The sequence below is a fragment of the Macaca nemestrina genome, chromosome 4 (assembly GCF_043159975.1).
Source record: "Macaca nemestrina isolate mMacNem1 chromosome 4, mMacNem.hap1, whole genome shotgun sequence".
In the NCBI taxonomy this organism is placed as follows: domain Eukaryota; kingdom Metazoa; phylum Chordata; class Mammalia; order Primates; family Cercopithecidae; genus Macaca; species Macaca nemestrina.
Genome location: NC_092128.1, coordinates 8,326,828 through 8,339,394, shown reverse-complemented (window position 1 = coordinate 8,339,394; position 12,567 = coordinate 8,326,828). Strand labels below are relative to the sequence as shown.

The window sequence follows — 12,567 nt, the reverse complement described above, 5'->3', positions numbered from 1 at the left end:
GCACTCAGCTGCCAGGAGTGGGGGCTGCCAGAAACAAGAGTCACAGAGATGTGCAACAGCCGTGAGCAAGCTTTACTGCTTATTTCATACAGGATGGGGAGCCACACCCACTTCCTCAGACATCACACCCATGCTGAAGTCCAAAAACATCAGCCCTCTCGTCTTTCCACTCACAAGTCCCCATCCCCTGCAAGCCCCAGGGAACTGAAAGTGTGCCGGCAGCCGCCAGTGTGACGAATCCACAGCCTTAAAGCCCACCTGCCTCACTGCCACCCTTCCATGTAGCTTGGCCTCATCCTTGACCTCTGTCCCCCACCTTGAGGAAACTCGAGGACTTCTTCCCAGGCAACTGCTCCAGGACACACTGCAGTTGGGGGTGTCTCCCCTTATCCCTTCCGGGTGGGGACCATCTCTAAGACTTGTTTCCAGATGCCATCAGCATCTCCTCTCCTACCTTTTCTCTCTTCTCAGGGCGAGTTCCTCACTGACTCCCAGGTGCTGCCCAACTAAAGCACCTGGGCCTGTCATCTATGGGGCCTCTAGCAATGGCTCCTTGTGTTCTTCCACTCCACCCTCCAATCTCCTGTGGCTGCGGAAGCCAGGGTACCTGTGGGAGGAGATGGCTCTTGGCAAGCAGTGCAGGGGTCTAGGTTCCAGAGATGACCACACCACATCACCCCAAATTCCCACCATCGCTCCCACTGCTTCAAGTCTGACTCCAAACCAACTACCTATGCAGTCGTTTCTCCCTCCCCTCACAGGGCAATACTGACCCTGAGGAGTCGTCTCAGTCAGTGCAAGAGGCCTCGTCAGGCTCCTTCTGGGTGTCTGTTGTCACCTGAAACCCTCCAGGGAACAGATTCCGGGCCTTCTGGGTTCCCCACTGTTGTCTGGGGCTGGAGGCCGGACTGGAGCCTGGTGACAAAGGCCATCAACTGGGCGTTCCTTGATGCCCAGTGTCCATCAGGCTCTGTCCCCTGCAGGCCCCACCCTCCTCACCATCACTTGACCAGGATGGCTTCTCCTCATCAGGCGAGGGTGGCTGTGAGGGGCTGGAGTAGGGCCTGGACAGGACGGAGGCTGCAGCCTCGCCCCACGGCTCCTGCTGCTGCTGCTGGTGAAGCTGCATGGAAAGGAGAAGGAATGAGGGCCACCCCCAAGGAGGGCAGGGCCAAGCGCCTGGACTAGAAGCAGAGGGCTTTTCAGCCTCCTCCTGCGACTCTGCTAGACCCTTCCGTAGACTCTACCCCGCCTCAGTCTCCATGTTATTCACCAGCCTTCTCCCCACATTTCTCCAGGCACTGCTCTACTCACCTGGTGCAGGTAGATGGCATGGAGACTCATCTCGGCAGAAGCAAGTTCTGGGAGCTGGGCCAGCTTCTGGCCCCCAGTGCCTCCTGGGGACACAGAGCTGGAACACAGCATGAAGCAGGTCAAAAGACATTACCTCCTCCCGCCACACCCCAGAGGGCTCCCCTTCTGAATTTCCCCAACAGTGCCCCAGCTCCCCGCTCCTAGAGGATCAGCCCAGCCCCCACACCCCTGCAACTCAGTCTCCACTCTTTACCTGGGGTCCTGGGCAATGCGGGAAATGGAGGCAAGGAGGCTGGCTGTGGCTGCAGCTGGACAGGGGGCTGTCGGGCTCAGATCCCTCGGAGGCAGGAGAGGGTGCATGAAGAGGTTGGCCAGGAAGGCCTCAGGCTAGGTGTGAGAGGAGAGGGAAAGCCAAAGAGGGAGTCAGAAGAGAGGACAGAAAGGGAGTGGGGAGGAAGGGGAGGCCTAAAGAAGGCAGGAGAGCAGGCTGGGGGTGGGGGCCAGAGAGGCAGGTTACTACCTAAGGTGAGGCTAGAGGGGAAGGGTTTGGAGAGGAGTTGTGGAGGTGAGGGCAGAAGGGGAGGCCATGCTTTCACTCACCAGGGGTGAGGTGCAATTGCTGAGCACCCCCGGGGTGGGGGGGCTGCGAGCCGAGGTGGCACCCCAGGCAGCTGCATCTTGTTGTACTCGGCCCCAGAGGTGCCCAAGAAACTTAGAGCTGTGCCCTGGGGGGCGCCAGAGCGGATGCGCCAGGGAGAACCGCATCAAAGAAAGCTCAGTCTTGCCATCCTCCGCACGCTGAGACAGCGAGGCCTCAGTCTGTCCCGCCGAGAGCCACTGGGAGCAAGGACAGTCTTTCAGGTGCTAAGAACACTGAGCCTTATGGGGCCAGGTGGGACAGGAAACACTGCCCCATCTTCCATGTGAAGGAAACAGACCACAATGGGGACTTGTTCACCCTCACTCAAAAATACAACAGCGGAGCAGAACCTGGGTCTAGACCCAGCTCGGGGATAGGGCTGAGCCTCAGTGCTTTGCCCAGGGTGATCCTGACAGCCTTGGTCCAGGCACCAGTCCTTACTCAGCCCCACCCATGGGCCAAGCCCATTCCTCGTCCCCGGGTGGTCTTTGCTCTCATTTACTGACATTACTATGTGCCAGCAACTCCATTATGGGCTATACAGACATTATCTGTGTCATCACAAGCCTGGCCTTGGCTGTGCTCTGGAGGGCACATTGCCATTGTCGCCATCTGACAGATGAGGGCACGAGGGCACAGGGAAGGGAAGTGACTTGCTCAACGGCACAGGTAGCAAGCAATGGCGCCAGGGCTGGAACCCAGGTCTGCTCCGAGAGGCAAGCAAACGCCCACCCAGCCCAACCCCCCAGGGCCAGGGAACAGCTCTGACCTGAGGGTGGCCGTGGCGCTTCACATCCATAAGGGCAAAGGAACAGATGTCCCCAACCCCAGCCACATCCACAGTGAAGTGATGAAAAAAGTCGATAATCTCCAGGGCACGAGGGCGGAACCAGAAAAGCAGAAATAGCGGGGTGAGGAGCGGGGACAGGAGCTCCTCTAGGAGGGAGACCTGGGGAAGCAGCGGTGAGGCTGAGCAGGGGTCGCTGAGGGGCCCACGCACGTTATCAGGACCAAGCAGCCCTCAGCGACCCTCGCCAGGGCAAGAAGCCTCCCCACCCAGTCACTCCCTAGACTTCTGGGGTAGCCCGTTTGTCCAATGCCCTCTGCGCAGACAGACCCCACAACTTCCTCCTCAGCCGTCGCGCCCACCCTTACCGCTCGGTACTGCAGCAGCTGCGCCATCTGCCGATACGCGCGGTCCCTGCCACCGGGGCCAGGCTCCTCCGGAAGGTAGTGCATGTGGGCCAGGGCGGTCTGCAGTAGAAGCTGCGGCGCACGACCCTGGCACTGCTCTTCCGGAATGAAAGACCTGAAAGGCGGGATCCGTGCGGGGAAGGGGCTTGCGGTTAGGAGGACGCGCAGTGGGATGCAGGGCTGGAGGGCCCCAATGATGGGAGAGGTAAGCGGGGGAACCTCCCATGGCCCCAAATCAGAGAAACCCACACACACCACCTCCCCGGGCATCTGCCGTCGCACCTGGTCACGGTGGCGGTGACCCCGAGAGCGGTCATGGCGGTGAGCACGTGCTCCACGGCCAGCACGTCCTCGTCGTAGACGGTGAGCACAAGCAGCGCGGCGAAGAGTGCACCCGCGAAGAAAACGATCTGGCGGGCCAGCAGCGCGCGCAGGGGCGCGGGGGGCGCAGCGGTGCGCAGGAAGGCTGCAGCGGGGCGGTAGGCGCGCGCCAGGCGCGCGCGCAGCTCGTGCGGCAGCTCGTTGAAGTGGCGCAGCTGCAAGCGCGCCAGGCGGGACCAGCCGCGCGCCCCAAGCGCGCCGGGCTCGCGCCGCAGCAGCTCCACGTGGCTATAGAAGGCGTGCAGCACCTGCCAGGCCAGCACCAGTGGACTCAACGCCAGGTTTAGGGCGGCCAGCAGCAGCACTGTGCGCCCCCAGCGCGCTGCCAGGGCGCCCCGCTGGTCGCTGCGCTTGTAGGCGTGCGGCAACTCCCAGCCCCCGCGGAAGAGCGAGAAGGGACCGCGGAAGAGCAGCAGGTCGACATTGAGCGCCAGGCCGCGGCTGAGGAAAGCGGCACTGCCTCCCCAGGGTAGCGGGCAGCGGGCCGGCAGCAGGCCCTTGTTGGCCAGCGCCACCTGGTAGTTGGTGTAGCGCAGGATGCGGTGGTGGACGTCCAGCTCCGTCAGGGGCCGCGGCTGCACGCACAGGCCCCCGCTCTGCTGCAGCGCCAAGAGGCGGGACTGCACCTCTGCCCAGGGAACCGAGCTCAGCTCCTCCTGAAAGAGGCACTGATGAGAGCCAGCGACCCCCATTCCTCTACACAGTGATGCTCAAGCTCCACACCCCTAAGTGTGTGGCCTGAAAACCCGCAAACTGAGTTTGTGACCACAAACTCGCCAGGGCCAAGCTACATGCCTCATCGTCCCCCTCTCCCACCTTTCCCTTTCTGCCCTCCCTTAACCCTGTCACTAAAAAGGGCACACCCTACTTCCTTCATCCTCTTCTAAACTGCCCTGTTCCTCATCATCCCTGCCATTCATGTGGCCAGTAGTCATGTCTTCCCTGGCGACGCCTCCGGGTGTTGGACCTAGCTTCTCAGCTCCTTAAAGGGCCTAAGGCCCCGCCAGTTGTACACACAAAACAGAATGGCTGGCCGGGGGCGGTGCTCACACCTGTAATCCCAGCACTTTAGGAACTTGAGGCAGGCAGATCGCCTGAGCTTAGGAGCTCGAGACCAGCCTGGGCAACATGGTGAGACACTGTCTCTACTAAAAATACCAAAAAAAGCAGGGTGTGGTGGTGTGCACCTGTGGTCCCAGCTACTGGGGATCAGAGGCTGCAGTGAGCTGATATGGCAGCACTGCACTCCAGCCTGGGTGACAGACCCAGACCCTGTCTCAAAAGAAACAAAACAAAAAAACAAAAAACCAGAAAGTCCAGCAGTTCATGGGAGAACCTCTCCTTCCCGTTTCCGGTGCACCCACCAACTCTGGAACAGAATCCTCCCCACCTTCTGCCTGGGCATGCTTTATACTCCCAGTCCCACCTAACTCCGCGCCATTTTCAGCTCTGTCACCAGAAGTCTTCCCAGGACCTGGGCTATGTCCATGTCTGGCAGTGGGGCACTGTCAGATCTCATTTGGAGGCTGCAAACCTCACTTCAGCCCAGTTTCACTCAGCTTTCCCAGTCCAGGTTAGTCAAGTCCCCCAGGCTGGCCTCTCCAGTCCATCCCAGTGTCTTCCCTTCCCTTCCCTTCCCCTGGAAGGAACAGGGGAGAAGGGGAAAGAAGGGAAGAAGAGAACGAGACGGGTGAGCAGTCTCCTGCCAGAGCCGATCTGAGGTCCAGCTTCCGCTCTCACCACCTCTACTTCCCTGGCCTCCTCCCTCCCCCAGGCTCAGGGGCCTTCTAAGACCTCTCCCCTTGCTGCACATAAAGGCTATGCAGAGGGCTCCGGACCTCCCAGGGGAGCAAGGGAAGCAAGCTGCAGAAGGCTACCTTCGAGCTGTGCCTCAAAGAAAGAACTTAGATACAGAGGAGGGAGGAGCAAACTCAAGATAGCGAGGAAACAAAGGGCAGAGCATAAGCAGAGGACAGTGACAGGCCAATGCAGTGGTTTCCTGCAATGGTGGGGGGATGGCTTTGACGGCTCTGTTTTAGGCTGGTGGGGTCCATCTCCCTGCTGCAGCCTCCAAAAGCTCATGGCTTTTCCCCACCTTCCTGCACTGGGGCTTGGACTGTGCTCCCCTCCCCTCCTGTCCTGCCCTTCCAAGCCCAACCCAAATGTCTCCAGCTCTGAAAAGTCACATGACCGTCCTTTCTCTAAGCAATGTTTTTAGCACAAACATGTAACTATATGTCATCTTATATGAGCCATCTAAATAAACTAAACTCCCTTAGGGTAAGGGCCGTGCTCTCTAAGGGGTGGTAGCCCCCTCCTGACATTATTCTGGGCTTAGAGCAGGTGTCAATAAGGCATCATTCTTTCTGCCCTCTTTCCAGTTGGCCCTTCTATCTGTACAGTCCCACTTCTTCCCCTCTCCTCTGTCCACCCTCTCATGGCACCCTCCGCACAGACACAGCCACCCAGCTCACCGGGGGGATGTGCAGGGCCTCCCTGTAAAACACCTGGATGTCCCAGTAGCTGAAGAGGTTGCAGACTGAGCGAAGCAGTTGGACCAGCCAGAAGCCCGCAGCCAGGACCAGGAGGAGGACGAGCAGCGGGCTGGAGCGGATCCTGTATGGGGTTGGGTGGGCAGTGAGGGAGAAAGGTGGGCACCTGAGAAACAGGCAGACCAGACTTCGGGAGCGAGGAAAAACTGTCACGAGGAGGGGGATCCAGCTAGACCAGCAGCTCTCAAAGTAGGGCCTGGGGCGGGGGCAGGGAGCTGAAGTGGCCCTCACAAGTGTGTCAAACTTCTTCCAAATAATACTAATGCTTTCTGATGTTTTCATTCTTGTTCTCTGAGTATGCAGTGGAGTTTTCCAGAGGCTACAAGACACGTGAACATGTCACATCGCACTGACAACTGATGAAATGTGTGCTCGTGCACTTTTTTTTTTTTTTTTTTGAGATGGAGTCTTGCTCTGTCGCCCAGGCTGGAGTGCAGTGGCACAATCTCAGCTCACTGCAACCTCCGCCTCCCGGATTCAAGTGATTCTCCTGTCTCAGCCTCCAGGGTAGCTGGGACTACAGATGACCGCCACCACGCCTGGCTAATCTTTGTATATTTTAGTAGAGACAGGGTTTTACCATGTTGGCCAGGATGGTCTCTATCTCCTGACCTTGTGATCTGCCCGCCTCGGCCTCCCAAAGTGCTGGGATTACAGGCATGAGCCACCGCGCCTGGCCGCACTCTTACATTTTAAAGTTGTTCTCAGCTATGATTTCCTTCTTTTTCTCCTTTTTATTGAAACAAGGTCTCTGTCTGTTACCCAGGCTGTAGTGCAGCAGTAGAATCATAGCTCCTATCTCCCTGCCAAATAACGGCCCAGGTCTGGTACAGTTATTTGGTTGGTTGGCAAAGAGAACATTGCAATCCATGCATTCAAGGAGGAAGGTTGGGAAGGCAACAATGAAAATGAATCGTCTGCTGGGAGGAGGAGGGTGTAAAGATGCTGCAGTGATCAGACAGTCACTGTCTTAGCCTCCTGACTAGGCTTAGCTCGGACTGCAGGTACGCACCACCAAGCCCAGCTAATTTTTATTTTTTATAGAGATGGTGTCTCACTTTGTTGCTCAGGCTGGTCTCAAACTCCTGGCTTCAAGCAATCCTCCTGCCTCAGCCTCCCAAAGTGCTGGGATTACAGGTGTAAACCACTGTGCCTGGCCTAATTTTAATTTTTTATAAGGTAAATTGTAGATAGATACGACTCCCATAAACAAAAGCTCTTTAGGGTTCTCAACCAATTTTAACTGTATTAAGATACACTTAATACACTTTAATTAAGATACACTTAATAGGCCGGGCACAGCGGCTCACGCCTGCAATCCCAGCACTTGGGGAGGCCAAAGTGGGTGGATCACCCGAAGCCAGGAGTTCCAGACCAGCCTGGCCAACATGGTGAAATCCTGTCTCTACTTTAGAAAATACACGTGGTGGTGCACACCTGTTATCCCAGTTACTGGGGAGGCTGAGGCAGGAGAATCGCTTGAACCCAGGAGATGGAGGTTGCAGTGAGCCTAGACCTAACCATTGCACTCCAGCCTGAGCAACAAGAGTGAAACTCTGTCTAAAAAAAAAAAAAAAAGATACACATAATACACCTTAAGTACAACTTAATACAACTTAAGTACAACTTAATACACTTAAGTACAACTTAAAGTGTATTAAGTGTATTTTTGGTCCTAAGACCAAAAGCTTTGAGAACTGCTGATCTAGATCACCGGACAAAGTGGGGCTCCTGTCTACTCCTCTATCCACTTCCCATGCTTCACCCCAGGGTCCCACCAGGTTTTCACTCACCTCTCAGCACACTGGGCTGAGGGTAGGATGGCATCTGACAAGGTCACTTTGCTGTGGAATGGCCCAGGTCTCGTACGGTTACTTGGTGGGTTGGCAAAGAGAACATTGTAATCCACACATCGAAGGAGGAAGGTTGTGAAGGTGACAATGAAAATGAATTGTCTGCCAGGAGGAAGGGGGATGCCAGGATGCTGCAGTGATCAGGGACAGCCAGGTGGGCTCCTGCCCCGGCCCCCAGAGCAGCCCATGGTTATCCTCCCCCACCCTGCCCCTGCTGAGCACCTGGGCTGCTTGGGAAAGTGTGGGATGGAAGCAACTGGTACAATTAAGGAAGCAAAATGACAGGAGGAACCCATGGGCCCAGGGGACCAAGTTCCGGGCCCGGGCTAAGCGTCTTACCCCAACTGGAAGACATCCTCCAGCAGGATGCAGGCAAAGCCATTCCGCTGGTGGTAGCTGTAGATGTGGACGCATGTCAAGGAACAAGCCTGGGGCACGGGGGGGCCTCTCCTGAGGACGCCTCCCCTCAGCCCCAACACATCGCCCACCCACAACACCCTCATGGAGTCTCCCTGCCAAGAAGAGTGCCAGCTCCAAGGGGACCTTCCCATGCCACCTCTGCAGGCCTAGCACAAAGGATATCTTGGTGAAGAAGCTGTCCAGGTTCTGGATGTGATGCCAGGAGCCTGGGCACAGAGGGGAGAGTGTCGGCCCCTGGTATGTGATCAATTCTCCATGTTCTCAACCCGCTGCCAGAGGCCCAGCCTGCGATAAGTACTGGAGCTCCCAGGCACCACTAACCTGCTCCCACCCCCACCCCCACCCACACACATACCGCAGAGCCCTTCAGGGACATGAAGCAGGGGTTGCTGCTCCTCTCCGTGGATGGGTGAGTCTTGGGACCCCTCAGGGTCACAGTCCTCCAGCCGCTCATAATCCTGTTCAGGGATCAAAGGGCCTACCCGCAGCCCAGGAGAGTCCTGGGGGCACTGGTGTGAGGGAGAGGGAGTTGCCGAGGCCAGGGGTGGGGTAGAGTGGGATCCCCAGGAGGGAGATGCAGAGGCAGGTGTCATTGCAGGTTGAGCCTGTGTTGGGGGGGTGGCTGGGGTGGGGAGAGCACTGTGGCAAGGCTGAGCCCCTGTCCCCTGTAGCACTGAGCAAGGGGGCCTTGGGGTGGGAGGGGAAAATGAGGAGGGGGAGCTTCTTGTATGAGGGGCAGGGGACAGAGAGAAGATGGAGATCCTCCCTCCCCCAGGTCCCCGGCATGAAGGAGGAGGAGGAGGTGGCAGTGGCATGGGGAGCAGGGGCACTGATCCAGGCCCCAGGTCTCCCCACCGCCCCAGCCGCCCTCTTCTCCCCCCCCAGCCTATTTGGCTCACCATCAGGCCACAGCTTCTCCAGAAAGGTTGGAAGGATGGGAGCTGTTGCTGCTTCCACAAAGGTCTGTGACGCTGAGCTGGGACTTCAACAGGAACAATGACAACAACAATACTAGGTGACTCAGCCTAGGCAGGCCTCAGGCGTCCCAGCTCTCAGTCACCTGTCTCATCACTCACACCCCTTCCAGGGCAACCTGAGGCCAAATCCCTCAGGACCTGAGAGGGGCATCAGTTTAAGAGTGAGGGGCTAAAGAGCACATTGAGATGAGAAGATTCCTATTATCTCCATCTTCCGATCTTGAATGAATGAAAGATAAAAACAGCAGCAGCCAAAATGACAAAAGCAAAAAGCAAAGTCGTGTTAGAGCCAGGTGTGGTGGTATGTGCTTGTGTTCCCAGCTACTCAGGAGACTGAGGTGGGAGGATGGCTTGGTGCAGGTTACACTGGAACAGTATGGGTTACAGTGAGCTAAATCTAGCCACTGCACTCCCACCTGGGAAAGAGCCTGCCCCCCCACTCCCCCCCAAAAAATATCCTATTAAAAGATTGTAGCTGGGCACAGTGCCTCACACTTGTAATCAATCTCAGCACTTTGGGAAGCCGAGGAAAGAGGATTGCTTGAGGCCAGGAGTTCGAGACCAGCCTGGGGAACAGAATGAGAAGACTCCATCTCTACAACAAATCTTAGGGCCAAGATGTTAACTATTTTGTTTCTTAAGAGTGTACCTCCCCCACTTCCCTCCACACACACACTACAGTGATCAGCAGGGAAATGTTTTGTGACTAAAACAGAAAAGAAGTAAAGGGGCCAGGCATGTTGGCTTACACCTGTAATCCTAGCACTTTGGGAGGCCCAGGCGAGAGGATCACTTGAGGCCAGGAGTTTGAGACTAGCCTGAGCAACTTAGGGAGCCACCATCTGTACAAAAACTAAAAAACAAAATAATTTTTTTCTTTTTGAGACAGAGTCTCACTCTGTCACCCAGGCTGGAGTACAGTGGCACAATCTCGGCTCACTGCAACCTCCGCCTCCCAGGTTCAAGTGATTCTTCTGCCTCAGCCTCCTGAGTAGCGGGGACTACAGGTGTGTGCCACCACGCACAGCTGATTTTTTGTATTTTTAGTAGAGATGGGGTTTCACCATTTTGGCCAGGCTGGTCTTGAACTCCTGACCTCGTGATCCACCCACCTTGGCCTCCCAAAGTGCTGGTATTACAGGCATAAGCCACTGTGCCTGGTCAAAAATAATTTTTTTTTTTTTTTTTTTTTAAAGAATAAGAAGGCCGGGCGCGGTGGCTCAAGCCTGTAATCCCAGCACTTTGGGAGGCCGAGACGGGCAGATCACGAGGTCAGGAGATCAAGACCATCCTGGCTAACAAGGTGAAACCCCGTCTCTACTAAAAAAATACAAAAAATTAGCCGGGCGAGGTGGCGGGCGCCTGTAGTCCCAGCTACTCGGGAGGCTGAGGCAGGAGAATGGCATAAACCCGGGAGGCAGAGCTTGCAGTGAGCTGAGATCCGGCCACTGCACTCTAGCCTGGGCGACAGAGCGAGACTCCGTCTCAAAAAAAAAAAAAAAAAAAAAAAAGAATAAGAAAAGGCTGTATGTTTTATTGGTCTGAGGGGCTAAGGAAGGGAAGAGGGGAGCCTGACTTTGCAGTCAAGTTGGGGAAAACTAAGAAAAGGAGGTGAAGAAAGGAAAGGCAGCTGTCTTGGATTTGAGAGTTGGTTTGGAGAGCTTAGAGTAGAAAATTGGGGTTCTCTGAAAGTTCCATTCTGTTTCCATCCTTTTAATTTTGAACTGTGACATTATCTCAAGTCTGGATCCAACTTCTGTGACCCCCTGAAAAGCATCAGGGCTGAATCAGAAGGGAGGACAGCTGTTGAGTCTGGGACTTGGAAGGATAATTTGGGTACCAGGGAGGAGCTGAACTGAGTTCCTTGTTGTCACCTTAACAAGGAGGAGGAGACCCAGGCAGCTGGTCTGGTGGCTTGCCCAACGCCATTCTTGAGGCCCTGAATCATCAGGTTTCCTTCTAAAGCCCATTACTATGATGCTGACTCAGCCACCAGGTGTCAAGATCTCTAGGGCTTAGGCCCAAGGGCTGATGTTGGGACCAGTACCCCTGAAATGGAGAGACGGACACCGTGCTTCTCAGATTGTTCACTGGAGGCAATCATGGACTTACCCACAAAACTTGAGTCCAGATGTGCCTGCTTTTCTCCTTCTGTGTGGGGTATTGTAGCAGTAGCTCAGGTCTCGCATGCCTTTATACCTGAGCACAAGGCAGAGCTATGAAAACAAGACCCTATCCTTCTAGAGGTAGCAAAATGGAATCCCATATTGCAGAGGGGCCAGGAAATTCCCATAATCTTTCTGAGACATCTGTCAAGGTGGGTTACGTGGGGTGTTGTCTAGTCTCTCCCCCACCTCACTCACCCAGTGTCACTCAGTATAATGGCTATTCCACCATAGTCACAATAGGACCCCTCCCTATACACCTGGAGCTCCCCAGCTCAACCCCAAACTAATCCTGGGAGACTGTCCTACCTAGTTTCACCCTGAATTCATTCTCATTGACAGCCCCCTACCACCACCCCCAATTCAAGTCGATTTATTATAAAGGGCACTTTTCCTGGCCAAGCATTTGGAAGGGAAGAGGACAGATAAATAAAACAGAGCCAGTACCCAACAAGAAGCGGCAGCCCAGTGGGGAGACAGATACGCAAACAAATAATTACAGAGAAGAAATGAGTGGTGCAAACTCTGGTAAGAGCCTGAGGCAAGTCATTCTGACCCGGGTGAGGAAGGCATCTGCGAGGCAGAGAGATCTGAGGCCGCCCCTTGATAAGTTACAAGACCTCCATACCAGTAGTTCTCAATAGCTGAGGCGTAGGACAAGAGTGTCAGAATCACCGGGGACGTGACAGATGTCCCAGCAGTTCTGACGCGCCTAGGAGAGCGGGGTGGGTGGCAGGGTATATGTACGTGTTTTGAAAAAACTCCCAGTCGATTTTTGTTCATTCCTCCCCCAAAGCCCGTTCTACACGCCCTCGAGATGACGGGACATCTAGAGATCCTCGAGCCTTGGGAAAATGGCCCGAGGTCGGCGGCTGACGCGTTACCATGGATACTCCATAGCGTGGAGGGCTGGACGGCGCACACCCTTTAGACGTCACTCGGAGCCCACTGGCGCACCGAGCAAAAGGCAGGCCCACTTCCTACTCGGCTCCGCCCAGAGCAGGGGGTCGGGCGGGTAGGCGAATCTCTCCAATCACAGTTCCGAAAAGAGGGGGTTGACAACGTACCCTC

At 55.8% G+C, this 12,567-nt stretch overlaps 1 protein-coding gene across 5 annotated transcripts; it reads right to left on the bottom strand.

The window, feature by feature from the left end:
* Positions 1-49: 49 nt before the first annotated feature.
* LOC105474904 (autophagy related 9B) lies at positions 50-12,473 on the bottom strand. Of its 5 annotated transcripts, none has more exons than XM_071094239.1 (16): positions 12,381-12,473; positions 11,444-12,208; positions 8,710-9,336; positions 8,517-8,560; positions 8,274-8,338; positions 7,875-8,036; positions 6,004-6,145; positions 3,431-4,185; positions 3,110-3,263; positions 2,724-2,903; positions 1,915-2,151; positions 1,568-1,701; positions 1,315-1,411; positions 1,000-1,123; positions 774-915; positions 50-607 (listed from the first exon to the last, which is right to left on the bottom strand). In XM_071094239.1, exons 3-15 carry the CDS (start codon positions 9,254-9,256, stop codon positions 788-790), a joined length of 2,769 nt encoding a protein of 922 aa, XP_070950340.1. In that variant the 5' UTR covers positions 9,257-9,336; positions 11,444-12,208; positions 12,381-12,473; the 3' UTR covers positions 50-607; positions 774-787. The 5 variants fall into 5 exon arrangements, with proteins under 5 accessions (XP_070950340.1, XP_070950341.1, XP_011728095.2 ...); XM_071094240.1 differs by lacking the exon at positions 12,381-12,473 and adding an exon at positions 12,244-12,351 and having other exon boundaries at positions 11,444-12,140; XM_011729793.3 differs by lacking the exon at positions 12,381-12,473 and having other exon boundaries at positions 11,444-11,530; positions 11,997-12,298.
* Positions 12,474-12,567: the final 94 nt, after the last annotated feature.